The sequence below is a fragment of the Vulpes lagopus genome, chromosome X, assembly GCF_018345385.1.
Source record: "Vulpes lagopus strain Blue_001 chromosome X, ASM1834538v1, whole genome shotgun sequence".
NCBI lineage: Eukaryota > Metazoa > Chordata > Mammalia > Carnivora > Canidae > Vulpes > Vulpes lagopus.
Genome location: NC_054848.1, coordinates 70964247 through 70979108, shown reverse-complemented (window position 1 = coordinate 70979108; position 14862 = coordinate 70964247). Strand labels below are relative to the sequence as shown.

The window sequence follows — 14862 nt, the reverse complement described above, 5'->3', positions numbered from 1 at the left end:
ATACCACCTCACACCAGTGAGAATGGGGAAAATTAACAAGGCAGGAAACAACAAATGTTGGAGAGGATGCGGAGAAAAGGGAACCCTCTTACACTGTTGGTGGGAATGTGAAATGGTGCAGACACTCTGGAAAACTGTGTGGAGGTTCCTCAAAGCGTTAAAAATAGACCTGCCCTACGACCCAGCAATTGCACTGTTGGGGATTTACCCCAAAGATTCAGATGCAATGAAACGTCGGGACACCTGCACCCCGATGTTTCTAGCAGCAATGTCCACAATAGCCAAACTGTGGAAGGAGCCTCGGTGTCCATCGAAAGATGAATGGATAAAGAAGATGTGTTTTATGTATACAATGGAATATTACTCAGCCATTAGAAATGACAAATACCCACCATTTGCTTCAACGTGGATGGAACTGGAGGGTATTATGCTGAGTGAAATAAGTCAATCAGAGAAGGACAAACAGTGTATGTTCTCATTCATTTGGGGAATATAAATAATAGTGAAAGGGAATATAAAGGAAGGGAAAAGAAATGTTGGGAAATATCAGGAAGGGAGACAGAACATAAAGACTCCTAACTCGGGGAAACGAACTAGGGGTGGTGGAAGGGGAGGAGGGCGGGTGTTGGAGGGGAATGGGTGACGGGCCCTGAGGTGGACACTTGATGGGATGAGCACTGGGTGTTTTTCTGTATGTTGGTAAATTGAACACCAATAAAAATTAATTTAAAAAAAAAATTTTTAAAAGAAGAAGAAGAAGAAGAAGAAGAAGAAGAAGAAGAAGAAGAAGAAGAAGAAATGATTAAAGTAAAAACAAATTTGTTCTAAGAGGTAAAAAGTTAAAATTAAATAATTATTTTTAAAGCCCACCTTTACTAAAAGCCATTATTCTATACCCTCCAAAATACCTCTATCACAACAATATAAAAAAAATAGAAATCAGCTTTGAGTACAAAATGTGACTCATAAAAATAAGTGGCTTTCAATATGTAACAACATTTTAGTATATATTAAGAAAAAAGGCCATATTCTTCCTTTTGAAACATATCCCTACATACAAGACAAACTCCTTAACAGATATTTGTTTTTAAAAATAATATCAGTATATGTTGGCTAAACTTTTAGATGTGAGTTAAGTCATGTAAGTTACACATCTCATTAAAGTTCTGCTTTTCCTTGCAACTACTGTCTGCTAATTTTCTCTAGAAACTCTAAAACTTGAAGAATACATAGTATTTTTGAAAACAGCCTGAATGAGATTATTCAATGCCTTTTCCTTTGAGACTCCAGGTAATTTGATTTTAAGCCACTAGTCTCAGTTTATTTAGAAATTCCATGACCCCAAAGAATAGTATTTATCTTTGTACAGCAGCCAGTCAATGTGCCTCACTTTATAGAAGGAGAATCCAAATTAGCAGGCATGAAGCCAGGCATGGAACAGTCACTTAAGTACCACCAAAGAACTGATGAGACTTTCATTCTTGATGCTGGATTTGGGTAGGGTGCTTAGTGGGGGAGTATATGCTAAATTAGTTTTGGACAACAGAAGCCTTTAGTATATCCTGCACATTTGCTGTCTTCTATATAGAGTAGCAAATGGAAGGTTGGAATAAAAGGCAAAAGAAAGACGAAATAGAAAAGTGGATTCAAGAAGACCTGGTGTATGTACAGGAGACAAAGGGAGAGGATTTAAGAACACATGTCTCAGGATCCCTGGAAGGCGCCTACAAGGAGTAAAACTTACATACATCACCAAAGGACCAGTGCAGGTTATTTAAGTTACTTGGAAACTGGTATATACTTTATCCTATTCTGTTGAAATATATATATGGAAAGGCCCCTGTGGAATTCAAGTGTACTTACTGACGTTGTTACCTTAGTCTCCAATATGTATAACAAGTGGTACTGGAATAATATAAAGATAATGTGTAAAAAAGAGAACTTTTTATTATTAAAGCTTAGCTCATTCTTAGAATATCTAAGGTTCAGGAACATCAGTCTTGCCCTTCAGGTGTGCTCTAGGGACAATATTGAAGACTTGAATTCCATTCCCCGTAGCATAACTGAGAGCTTGGTTTAATGGCAAAGACCAAACTGGTCCTCTTATGAAAATCTCCATATGAAGTTTTTAGTGCACTGATACATGTTATGTAGTGCACTTATACATGTCCTGAGTCAGCTTGCTCTTGTTCACAGTTTCAAAGGAGTTCCCTTGAGGCTGAATTGGGACCACAGTAATCTTTTTCTTTTTTTTTTTAAGATTTTATTTATTTATGAAAGAGAGAGATGGAGAGAGGGAAAGAGGGAGAGGGAGAAAGAGAGAGAGAGGGAAGGGTACTGGGGGAGGAACAGAGGGAGAGAGACAAGCAAACTCTGCGGTGAGCTGAGTCTGGCATGGGGCTTGATTCCAGCACCCTAAGACCATGACCTGAGCTGAAACCAAGAGTCAGATACTCAACTGACTGTGCCACTGAGGTACCCTGGTACCACAGTAATCTTGAAGCATATAGGAAAAAACTACTTACCTTTGGTGTTGGGGTCTTAGAAGGTGAAAGGGCCCCAAGAGACCAACTTGTAAATCATACTAGTTGTGTTGGATTATAATAGTTGTGGAACCAGTGAGCAGTACCCAGAGGTTCAATAAGAGGGAGTTCTGAGACTTTTTTTTTACCCAAATGTATTTTATCCAGTATTTTTACCCAACCCTTTTTATGCAAGACATGTAGAAACATCTGATAAAACACATGTCCAGTGCAAACTGGGAATATGGTCCTAACAAACAACTGTCTCACATCTCATACCTACAGACTTGGAGTAAACCTATCCCTGAATGCTATGGAGATCAACTGGGACCATGTTCCTTAGATAACCACTCACAACATGCCCAGTTAGTTGGCAGGAGAACAAGAAGAATTTGGTAAGAATTTTCTTCCATGCTAATCACAACGTGAGACTTTACACTATCAACATAATGGAGGCTAAAAGATAGCCATGTTCAAGAATATACAATGGGGAAAAGACCGTTTCTTCAACAAATGATGCTGGGAAAACTGGAAAGCTATGCACAAAAGAATGAGACCTGACCACTTCTTTACACTATACACACACAAAAAAAAACTCGAGGTGGATTAAAGACCTAAATAAAAGATCTGAAGCCATAAAAATCCTAGAATAGATCACAGGCAGTAATTTCTCTGACATCAGCAACATTTTTCCAGAAATGTCTCAAGGCAAGGGAAACAAAAGCAAAAAATACCTATTGGGACTATATCAAAATTAAAAAGACTTGTGTACAGCAAAGGAAACAGCAAAACTAAAAGGCAGCCTATGGATTGGAAGAAAATATTTGAAAATAATATATCTGATAAAGGGTAAATATCCAAAATATATTAAGAACTAATATAACTCAATATCAAACAGCAATTTGACTAAAACATGGAGAGTGAAACCGAATAGACGTTTTTCCAAAGGAAACGGACACATGGCCAATAAACACATGAAAAGATGCTCAACATCACTGGTCATCAGGGAAATGTACATCAAAAGCACAGTGAGGAAAGAAGGCGGGGCAAGATGGCAGAGGAGTAGGGTCACTCTCCTGGTCCCATCAACTTACCTAGATAACTTTCAAAACACCCTGAACACCTACAAATTTGACCTGAGTTTTAAAGAGAGAACAGCTGGAACGCTACAGAGAGAAGGATTTTCACTTCTAGCAAGGTAGGAAGGCGGAAAAAAATAAAAAAGAATCAAGTGGGGGAGGGGCACTGCAAGGAGCCCAGCCAAAGCCTTGCAGTGAAAGCCTCTGGGACAAGAAAGCCCAGCCCCGGAGAAGTGGGAACATTGAAAATCCACACCGGATTCTTCCCCGATGGAAAAGTGCTTAGCAGGGAAATTGGGAAGAATTGCAGGATGGGTAGTGAAGCCTCCAGTTTCCTGTAGTAACTAATAGAGGAAGTGCACCACAAACTGTGGGCCGAGCTCTATAAAGGGCTGGAGCACACAGCTGACAGGGCATTTGGGAGAAGCCAGTTGGTTAGACAGGGTCTCCGGGTGGAGGGGGCAGTGTCCTGCTGCCTTTGGGAGCTGCAAAGCCCGGGAGTGTGATTCCAGCAGCACAGGCCCTGGATCCCAGGGCGCCTGAGTGGACACAGCTCAGGGTCCTGTGCATCCCTTGGGACAGGCGGAGGCAGGGAGAGCACAGGACAGTGGGGACTCTCCTGCCACTGGGTGCCCTACAAGCTATTCAGATTAGCACACCTGCACCTGTCCTGGAAGCATCTAGGTCAGTGCAGACTGGGAGACTACATTAGTTACTAGTGGGGAGCTGACTCCAGAGCTGGAGAGCTGCTTACCACCATTGTTGTTGCTGCTCCTTGTTTCACCTTGTGCCTGGGAGAGGCAGGGCCCCCAGGGAACACAGGCCTAGCTGGGTAAAGAGCTCCCACTGAGCCAGGCACAGGCATGGGGCGGGGCATCTCCACCAGGTAAACACACCTGAGAATCAGCACAGCAGAACCCTCCCAAGAAGACCAGCGGTAAGAGCAAGTTCTTGACCAAGCAGCACTGGAAAGTGCCAGAGGAAATCAGGGGATTTGTAGTATATAGAACTAGAGGGTACCCCTCCTCCCCCCCCTTTTCCAGTATTTCCAGTATTTTCCATTTTTATATCAGACTAAAAATTTCTAATTGTTTTTCTCTTTTCCCACCTTAAATAAAATATTTTACCACATCTTCATTTTGACTTTCATATTTCTACAATTACAGGTCTTAGATATATTTTCCACTCTAGATTCCCTTCAACATACTCAATTTAAATTTGAGAGATATACGAGATATGTTTTTTTTTTGTTTTGTGCTTTTTGTTTTCTCAGCCTCATTTTGTTCTACAATGGCAGACGTTAATAACTTCTAAAATATGACCAGCATACACCCAGAACCAAGTGGAAGACCGTGCTGGTTCATTCTGTGATTATACTCTCTCTTCATGCCCATTCTGCCCCCCTCTTTTATCTCATTTATGTTTTGGTGGTCAATGTTGGGGGTTTTTAGAAGTATTGCTGGTTTATATGAATTTGGGACTGAGCATCTTCTAACATACATAGCTTAATATACTCAGAACCAAGAGGATCACCTTCTAGAACCACTCAGGTAGACTACATTCTCCCTCCACTACAACTTCTTCACCACCACCATCTCCCAGTCCCTCACTTTTTTCTTTTTTTTTCTTATTTTCCTTTTTCCTTTTGATGTTTTCTTCTTTTGTCTTTTTTTTTTTTTTTACCCTTTAATTTATTACTACTTTCTTTAAAAATTTGTTTTTGACTTTAGTGGTCCTTTTGTTTTATTTTGCTCTGATCTGTGTTTTCATTTTCTGGACTCTGACCTCATCAGAATACTCTAGAGTGAAATTTACTTAGGTCATGGTTGATATTCCTGACCCAATCCACTCATACAGCCACTCTGCACTAAGAAAAATGACTAGAAGGAACAACTCATCACAAAAGAAAGAATCAGAAACAGTATTCCCTCCCACAGAGTTACAGAATATGGATTGCAATTCGATGTCAGAAAGCAAATTCAGAAGCACAATTATAAAGCTACTGGTGGCTCTGGAAAAAAAGCATAAAGGATTCTAGAGACTTTGTGGCTGCAGAAATTAGATCTAATCAGGCTAAAATTAAAAATCAATTAAATGAGATGCACTCCAAACTGGTGGTCCTAATGATGAGAGTTAATGAAGTGGAAGAAAGAGTGAGTGACATAGACACAAATTGATGGCAAGAAAAGAAGCTAAGGAAAATAGAGAAAAACAATTAAAAGACCATGAGGAAAGGGTATGGGAAATAAATAATAGCCTCAGAAGGAAGAATCTATGTATAATTGGGAATTCAGAAAGCGCCAACAGGGACAGAGGGCCAGAAAGCATATTTGAACAAGTCATAGCTGAGAATTTCCCTAATTTGGGGAAGGAAACAGGCATTCAGATCCAGGAGATAGAGAGGTCCCCCACCCCAAAATACATAAAAAGCGTCCCACACCTCAACCTGTAATAGTGAAACTTGCGAATTCCCGAGATAAAGAGAAAATTCTTAAAGCAGTGAGAGACAAGAGATTCTTAACTTATATGGGGAGAAATATTAGATTAACAGCAGACCTCTCCACAGAGACCTGACAGGCCAGAAAGGGCTGGCAGGATATATTCAGGGTCCTAAAGGAGAAGAACATGCAGTCAACAATACTATAGCCAGCAAAGCTCTCATTCAGAATGGAAGGAGAGATGAAGAGCTTCCAAGATAGGCAGAAACTGAAAGAATCTGTGACCACCAAAGCAGCTCTGCAAGAAATAATAAGGGGGACCCTGTAAAAGAAAGAGGAAGCTCAAAGAAATAATCCACAAAAAAGGGACTCAATAGGTATTACGATGACACTAAATTCATAACTCTCAATGGTTACTCTGAACTTAAATGGGCTAAATGATCCCACCAAAAGAAACAGGGTTTCAGATTAGATAAAAAAGCAAGACCCATCTATTAGCTGTATACAATAGACTAATTTTAGACCTAAGGACACTTCGATTCTGAAAATGAAAGGTCGGAGAACCATTTACTATTCAAATGGTCCTCAAAAGAAAGCAGGGGTAGCAATCCTCATATCAGATAAATTAAAGTTTATCCCAAAGACTGTAGTTAGAGATGAAGATGGACACTATATCATACTTAAAGGGTCTATCCAACAAAAGGACCTAACAATCATGAATATTTATGGCCCTAATGTGTGAGTTGCCAAGTATATCAATCAATTAATAACCAAAGTAAAGACATACTTAGATAATAATACACTAATACTGGGAGACTCCAACATGGCACTTTCTGCAAATGACAGATACTCTAAACACAACACCAGCAACGAACAAGGGCTTTAAATGATAACACTGGACCAGGTGGATTTCACAGATATATACAGAACTTTCCATCCAAATGCAACATTCTTCTCAAGCGAACATGGAACTTTCTCCAGAATAGACCACATACTGGGTCACAAATCAGGTCACAATGGATACCAAAAGATTGGGACTGTGCCATGCATATTTTCAGACCACAATGCTTTGAAACTAGAATTCAATTACAAGAAATTTTGAAGAAACTCAGATATGTGGGGGTTAAAGAGCATCCTATTAAAAGATGAATGGGTCAACCAGGAAATTAGAGAATAATTACAAAGATTCATGGAAACTAATGAAAATGAGATACAACCATTCGAAATCTGTGTGATGCAGCAAAAGCAGTCCTAAGGGGGAAATACATTGTAACAGAAGTATCCCTCAAGAAATTGGAAAAAACTCAATGACACAAGCAAACCGTGTGCCTGCAGGGACTGGAGAAAGAAGAGCAAATAAAACCTACAACAAAACCTTCTGCCCTATGACCCAGAAGAAGAAGAGAGTTAATAAAGATTCGAGCAGAACTCAATGAAATAGAGACCAGAAGAACTGTAGAACAGATCAACAAAACCAGGAGTTGGCTCTTTGAAAGAATTAATAAGATAGATAAACCATTAGCCAGCCTTATTAAAAAGAAAAAAGACTCAAATGAATAAAATCATGAATGAAAAAGGAGAGATCACCAAGGAAATATCAAGGAAATACAATATCAAGGAAAATACAAAAGATTTTAAAAACATATTATGAGCAGCTATACGCCAATAAATTAGACAGTCTAGAAGAAATTGATGCATTTCTGGAAAACCACAAACTACCAAAACTGGAACAGGAAGAAATAGAAAACCTGAACAGGCCAATAACCAGTGAAGAAATTGAAGCAGTCATCAAAAAAGAGATACTTGGGAGTATCTCTCCCAAGATACAGAAGTCCAGGGCCAGATGGCATCCCAGGGGAATGCCAATAAAAGTTTAAAGAATAAATAATACCTATTCTGCTAAAGCTGTTTGGAAAGATAGAAAGGGATGGAATATTTCCAAACTTGTTTTATGAGGCCAGCATCACCTTAATTCCAAAACCAAAGACCCCACCAAAAAGGAGAATTATAAAAGAATATCCCTGATGAACATGGATGCAAAAATTCTCAACAAGACACTAGCCAGTACGATCCAACAATACATTAAGAAGATGATTGATGATGACCAAGTGGGATTTATCCCCGGGATGCCAGGCTGGTTCAACAATCATAAAGTAGACTCTGTGAGGCAGTGGTGATGGCGGCGGTGAGAGGATGAACAAGTTCGACACATTGAAAGATGATGACAGTGGGGACCATGGTCAGAATGAAGAAAACAGCACACAGAAAGATGGTGAGAAGGAAAAAATGGAACGAGACAAAAGTCAGGGCAGCAGTAAGAGGAAGGCTCTTGTCCTTGGGCCAGCAGAGCATCCCCTGCAGTACAACTATACTTTCTGGTACTCCAGAATAACCCCCGGGCATCCCACCAGCTCACAGAGCTACAAACAGAATATCAAACTGATCGGCGCCTTTGCCTCTGTGGAGCAGTTCTGGAGGTTTTATAGCCACATGGTACATCCCGGGGACCTGTCATGCCACAGTAACCTCCATCTCTTCAAAGAAGGTATTAAGCCCCTGTGGGAGGATGATGCAAATAAAAATGGTGGCAAGTGGATTATTCAACTGTGGAAGGGCTTGGCATCCTATTGCTGGGAGAATCTTATCCTGGCCATATTGGGGGAACAGTTCATGGTTGGGGAGGAAATCTGTGGGGCTTTGGTCTCTGTCTGGTTTCAGGAGAGCATTATTTCAATATGGAATAGGTCTGCCACTGACCAAGCAACCACAGCCCGCATCCAGGATATGCTTCGGCGAGTGCTTAACCTACCTCCCAACACCATGATGGAGTACAAAACCCACACCAACAGCATCAAGGACAATTCAAGCTTTGAAATACAAAAATCACATTGTGAAAGTACACAAGGTGGCAATAATCCTTTTCTGTATATGTGTGTTTATCCGAAATGGATGTGAGGTCTCCAGCTGGTCCTTCCATCTGCTCACTGAAGGGACATCCCTGAGCCATGTGCTCCCCTTTTGCACTCATTCCTGGATGACGGATTCACTAGACACCCTCCAACATCGCTGACTTTATAAAGCAGAAAAACAGAAAACGTGACTTTGTAATAGGCAAACTTTTTTTTAATGAGGTTCTGTGTGTGTGTGTGGGGGGAGTTCAGCCTTTAGTTTTGCTGTATGCTGTCAGATGCCTGTCAGGCATTCTGTTGTGCTCTTCTCTGCTATATGGAGGGCATCGTGACCACGTGTACAAGCCAGAGCTGTTGACTGAGAGTTATCAGTATTATGAATGTCTGTGCATTCAGGAAAAGCTTTCTGTTGGAGCGTCCCAGAATAGCTATAAATGCTCTCTTCTAGCTCTGCCATTAAACTATAGGGACATTTTGTTTATTTCTCTACCCCCAAGCCCCCCCCCCCAAAAAATCATAAAGTAATCAATGTGACAGATTACATCAACAAAAGAAAAAACAAGAACTATATGATCCTCTCAATAGATGCAGAGAAAGCATTTGAAAAAATACAGCATCCATTCCTGATCAAAACTCTGCAGAGTGTAGGGATAGAGGGAACATTTCAGATCCTTAAAAGCCATCTATGAAAAGCCCACAGCAAATATCATTCTCAATGGGAAAAACCTGTGAGCCTTTCCCCTAAGATTAGGAACACAACAGGGATGTCCACTCTCACCACTGATATTCAACATAGTATTAGATGTCCTAGCCTCCTCAGCAATCAGACAACAAAAAGAAATAGAAGGCATTCAAATTGGCAAAGAAGAAGTCAAATGCTCCCTCTCTGCAGATGACATGATACTGTACATAAAAAACATTTTAGGTTTTTAGAAATCCTAAAAGACTCCACCCCAAGATTCCTAGAACTCATACAGCAATTCGGCAATGTGGCAGGATACAAAGTCAATGCCCAGAAATCAGTAGCACTTCTATACACAAACAATGAGACTGAAGAAAGAGAAATTAAGTTGAAAATTCCATTTACAATTGCACCCAAAAGCAGAAGATACCTAGGAATAAACCTAACCAAAGAGGTAAAGGATCTGCACCCTAGAAAATTAACAAGGCAGGAAACCACAAATGTTGGAGAGGATGTGGAGAAAAGGGAACCCTCCTGCACTGTTGGTGAGAATGTGAACTGGTGCAGCCACTCTGGAGAACTGTGTGGAGGTTCCTCAAAGAGTTAAAAATAGATCTGCCCTATGACCCAGCAATTGCACTGCTAGGGACTGACCCCAAAGATACAGATGCAATGAAATGCCGGGACACCTGCACCTTGATGTTTATAGCAGCAATGTCCACAATAGCCAAACTGTGGAAGGAGCCTCGGTGTCCATCAAAAGATGAATGGATAAAGAAGATGTGGTTTATGTATACAATGGAATATTAGCCATTAGAAACGACAAATACCTACCATTTGCTTCGACATGGATAGAACTGGAGGGTATTATGCTGAGTGAAATAAGTCAATAGGAGAAGGACAAACATTATATGGTCTCATTCATTTGGGGAATATAAAAAATAGTGACAGGGAATAAAGGGGAAAGGAGAAAAATGAGTGGGAAATATCAGAAAGGGAGACAGAACATGAGAGACTCCTAACTCTGGAAAACAGATAAGGGGTAGTGGAAAGGGAGGTGGGCGGGGGGATGGGGTGACTGGGTGACGGGCACTTAGTGGGGTACTTGATTGAATGAGCATTAGGTGTTACACTATATGTTGGCAAATCGAACTCCCATAAAAAATATACAAAAAAACCCCACAGTGATATATCAACTGACACCTGTCAGAATGGCTAAAATAAAAAACACAAGAACTAACCTGTGTTAATGATGCTGTGGAGAAAAATGATCCCTCATGCACTGTTGGTGGAAATTTAAATTGGTAACAGCCATTATGAAAAACAGTATGGAGGTTCCTCAAAAAATTAAAAATAGGAAGACTATGTAATTCAATAATTACAGTACTAGGGTATTTATCCAGAAAAAAAAAATTAATTTGAAAAGATATATGCACCCCTATGTTTACTGAAGCTTTATTTAAAATAATCAGATACGCAAGTGGGTTCATCAACGGACAAATGGATAGAGAAGATGTGGTATGTACATATACAGATACATATCTGTATATACATTTAATATACAATGGAATACTACCCAGCAATGAAAAGGGGTAAGACTGTGCCGTTTGTGCCAATATGAATGGAACCCTAGACAGTATTATGCTAAGTGAAATAAGTCAGACTGAGAAAGACAAATACCATATGATTTCATCCATATATAGAACCTAAAAAAAATGAGCAAAGGAAAAACAGAATCAGATATGTAAAAACAAAACTGATGGCGGTTAGAAGGAAGGAGGATAAGGGGATAGGCAAAATGGGTGAAGAGGAGTGGGGGATACAGGTTTCCAGTTATGGAAAGAATAAGTCACAGGAATAAAAAGCACAGGACAGAGAATATAGTCAATGATATTGTAATTGTGTTGTACAATGACAGATGGTGAGCATACTTAGTACAACATAGAGAAGTTGAATCATATTATATACCTGAACCTATCATAACATTGGATGTCAACTGTACACAAGGAAAAAAAAATTAAATGTAGTAAATGAAAACATTCAATCTTTCAAATAAAAACACGTTTAAAATTTGTCTATAAAATGGTTAAATGATAAATTTTATATTATATAAATTTTACTGCAATAAGCTTTTCATGGATAAAAAAATAAAAGATTTCCATATTGATTTATCACTAGGATTAAAGCTATCTTACCCTCCTAACAACAACAACAACAACAACAAAACACCAGTCAACAACTAGAGTTTTTTCATTAATATGTCACAAGTCTGTGCTTAACTCTCCCTGACCATGCCATTTTCAGCACCTCACAGACAAAATACAATATTTGTTTTATGAAATTATCCTACTTGTACAGTTCATGTACAAGTAATAAACAAAAAAGTGCTTTAGAAAACAAAAGAAATCACTGAACTGATCCCAGAGCATAAGTGGAGATTAACAGAAACAGAATTCCCTTATCTACCGATATGAGAACATATTCTTTTCTCCTCTTGGATCCACTTTCTTATATTTGTCAGATCTTTGACTCAAACTATACTCTGGACCAGTGACTAGCCTCTTCCACAATTTTAGATGGATATCTGGCTGTCTATTCTCCAGAGCCTACTTTCTACCAGATTTAGGACCTGGCTCCTAGCCTTTAGCGTTTACCCCACTCTATAGGTCAATCCTTAGGGATCTTCTCTAGAAGTTCACTTGACCCACTGATCCCATGATGATCTCAGATATATGGCAGACATCCTGTTTCACCTTATCTAAACCGCACATTTTTTTCACATAACATCTCTCAGGCTGGGATGCATATAATAATCAATAGCATACTGTGGTTTAATTGCAGCATTTCTTTCTTTCTTGATAATTCATAAACTAATTTATATCTTATAACTGATATCATCTTAGATTCAATGATATATGATAGGAGTAAACATCTAGTTCCTCAAGTCCCCTGTTGCAATGGCTCAAAATACAGAATATCCTGTGCAAGACTCCTGTAGTTTGCACTGCCATCTTCTGAAATAACTTAAAGTCCCCTTCTAAAGAGAAACTAACTATAAACTAACTATATATATTTTATATTATGTGTCTATAAATATATATATAGTATATATTATACATACACACACACAGACACACACACACACTTGGTATCACATGACACTTACCTCAATAGATTAAATAATGAGTAAGTACCAGAGAAAAATACCTAGACGATTAGGAGAGCACTTTTCAGCTGGAACCCTCTATTCTCAATAACAACAACAAATTCATGCAGAAAGGGATGTAAATGGTATGCAGCAGCAGAAGCTAAGAGAGAGAGGATGTTAAGCAAAAGTTACATGGCAATCGAAGCCATGAATAAGCAGACACCTTGATGTAGAAAGGAGAGCAGAGAGTACACTTATAGTTAGGGATTACAAAGAAGAATTAGTTAGAAAAACAAAAATAGAGCAGTTGAGTCACCAGAATGGCAAAGCATGAGAGTAAACAGATTAGTAAGGTACAAGTAGAGTTAAGCACAACAGACACCTGCTCCTAAAGGAAGACTACCAGCAGCTACCTTTATATAGGCTGTCAGATTGCCAGAGCCACTGTTGCAATTGGGATATTCTAGTTTTGATGAGGCATGTCTGGGCAGCCACTTTGTATTTCTTCTCCATTTTCCATAACACTATCTCACCTAAGAAAATCTCAGTAAGCCCCTGTTCCTTATAATAGAAAAATCCCTTTGTACAATATTAATTGCAAGAAAGCAAAAGATGATGTATAAAGAGAATAGTTACAAAGTGGCTAAGGCAGGCTAAGGCTCTACCCAGTGATTTTTGTATCCAGCTCTTTTTAGGAACCGAACAAAGAATGAATCAAATGTTGATTGAAGAGACAAAGCAAAATGTAGAAGAATTGAGTATAAGAGCAAAACATGGAAGCAACTTAAATACACTTAAGGAGAATGGTAATCCTGACATTTTTGGCATCTGGCATGAAACTGGAAACATTCTGACAAATTCTGGCCAAATTCTCTATACGGTCCTCTGTGCTGCACAGGCAATATCTTTGAACTCAGGCTTCCATGGTTAGAATCTGCAGCTGCTGACAGATCTACTTGAATCAACCTTTCTGTTTAAGAAAACGGCACTGATTGATCCCTACTCAAAACTGCAGGGGATCCCTGGGTGGCTCAGCGGTTTGGCGCCTGCCTTCGGCCCAGGGTGTGATCCTGGAGTCCCGGGATCAAGTCCCACGTCGGGCTCCCTGAATGGAGCCTGCTTCTCCCTCTGCCTGTGTCTCTGCTTCTCTCTATATGTATCTCTCATGAATAAATAAAATCTTAAAATCTTTTTTTTTTCAATAAGCAAACATACAGTCTGTATTCAAATCCAAAAAAACAGCTTAAATGCTACTTACTATGTTCTACAGAGTTAAACTGAACACCTGCTATGACTTTTCATCCTTTTTGCTTCATGGCAGGCAGGAGAGCTTCTTAAAGGAAAGCCTGCCACACGTTTAAAACACAGGCTATGTTTCAACATGTTTAACATGTAAGATTACAAGTAATTGGCTTTTTGGTAATCCTGAAAATAACTCAAAATAATGGAGATTCTGAAGCCCCCACCACTGAATTCCTTTTTACAGCTTCTGGATTTCAGCCTCTGGGCTCTGACTCCTGTATACTATTAGCATGGTTAGCATGGATGAGCTAGATAAAATGAGGGAGGGTAGAAAAGCCACAGGTGGAGGGCCAATTCTGTTCTGTTCTTCTTTTTACTGTCTGAAAGAGCATTACCATATATCACAGTTTCTTCTCAGTGAGAGTATCTTATTGAGCCCTGGCCAAATCCTAAACTTTGGCTCTCATTCTTCTCCTCAGCAATATCACTTAGAGCAGAGGATGCTAAGCTCCCCTCCTTTCCTCAAATCACATTGGACAAATCAAACTCAGACTCCCTTCGGGCCAAGAAATCTAAAAATATTCCCACAATTATGTGAATAAATTCAGTTAAGCCAACATTTATTAGGGTACTGTCTCCCTGTCCAACAGACCTTAAATGGGCTCAACCTCTTCAGATTGAGGATTGAAAAAATTATAACTAAGATTGTATTTTCTCTTTATTTTGGAGATTTTAAATATGAAAAAAATCAGTTTTAAAACTTCACTTATGAAAATATAAAATTATGAGGATTATTTTTTTTCTCTAGAGAAAATTACTAATCAAAAATTTCTCCTAATTCA

The 14862-nt window shown here is 39.3% G+C and overlaps 2 protein-coding genes across 6 annotated transcripts in view; one reads left to right on the top strand and one right to left on the bottom strand.

Moving 5' to 3' along the window:
• Positions 1–14862, bottom strand: part of DIAPH2 (diaphanous related formin 2) — a 1156455-nt gene that overhangs the window by 108084 nt on the left and 1033509 nt on the right. The gene's annotated exons all lie outside the window — the stretch shown is intronic.
• On the top strand, positions 8098–9426 carry LOC121483203 (eukaryotic translation initiation factor 4E type 2-like). The gene has a single exon (XM_041741559.1). It carries the CDS (start codon positions 8233–8235, stop codon positions 8992–8994), a length of 762 nt encoding a protein of 253 aa, XP_041597493.1. The 5' UTR covers positions 8098–8232; the 3' UTR covers positions 8995–9426.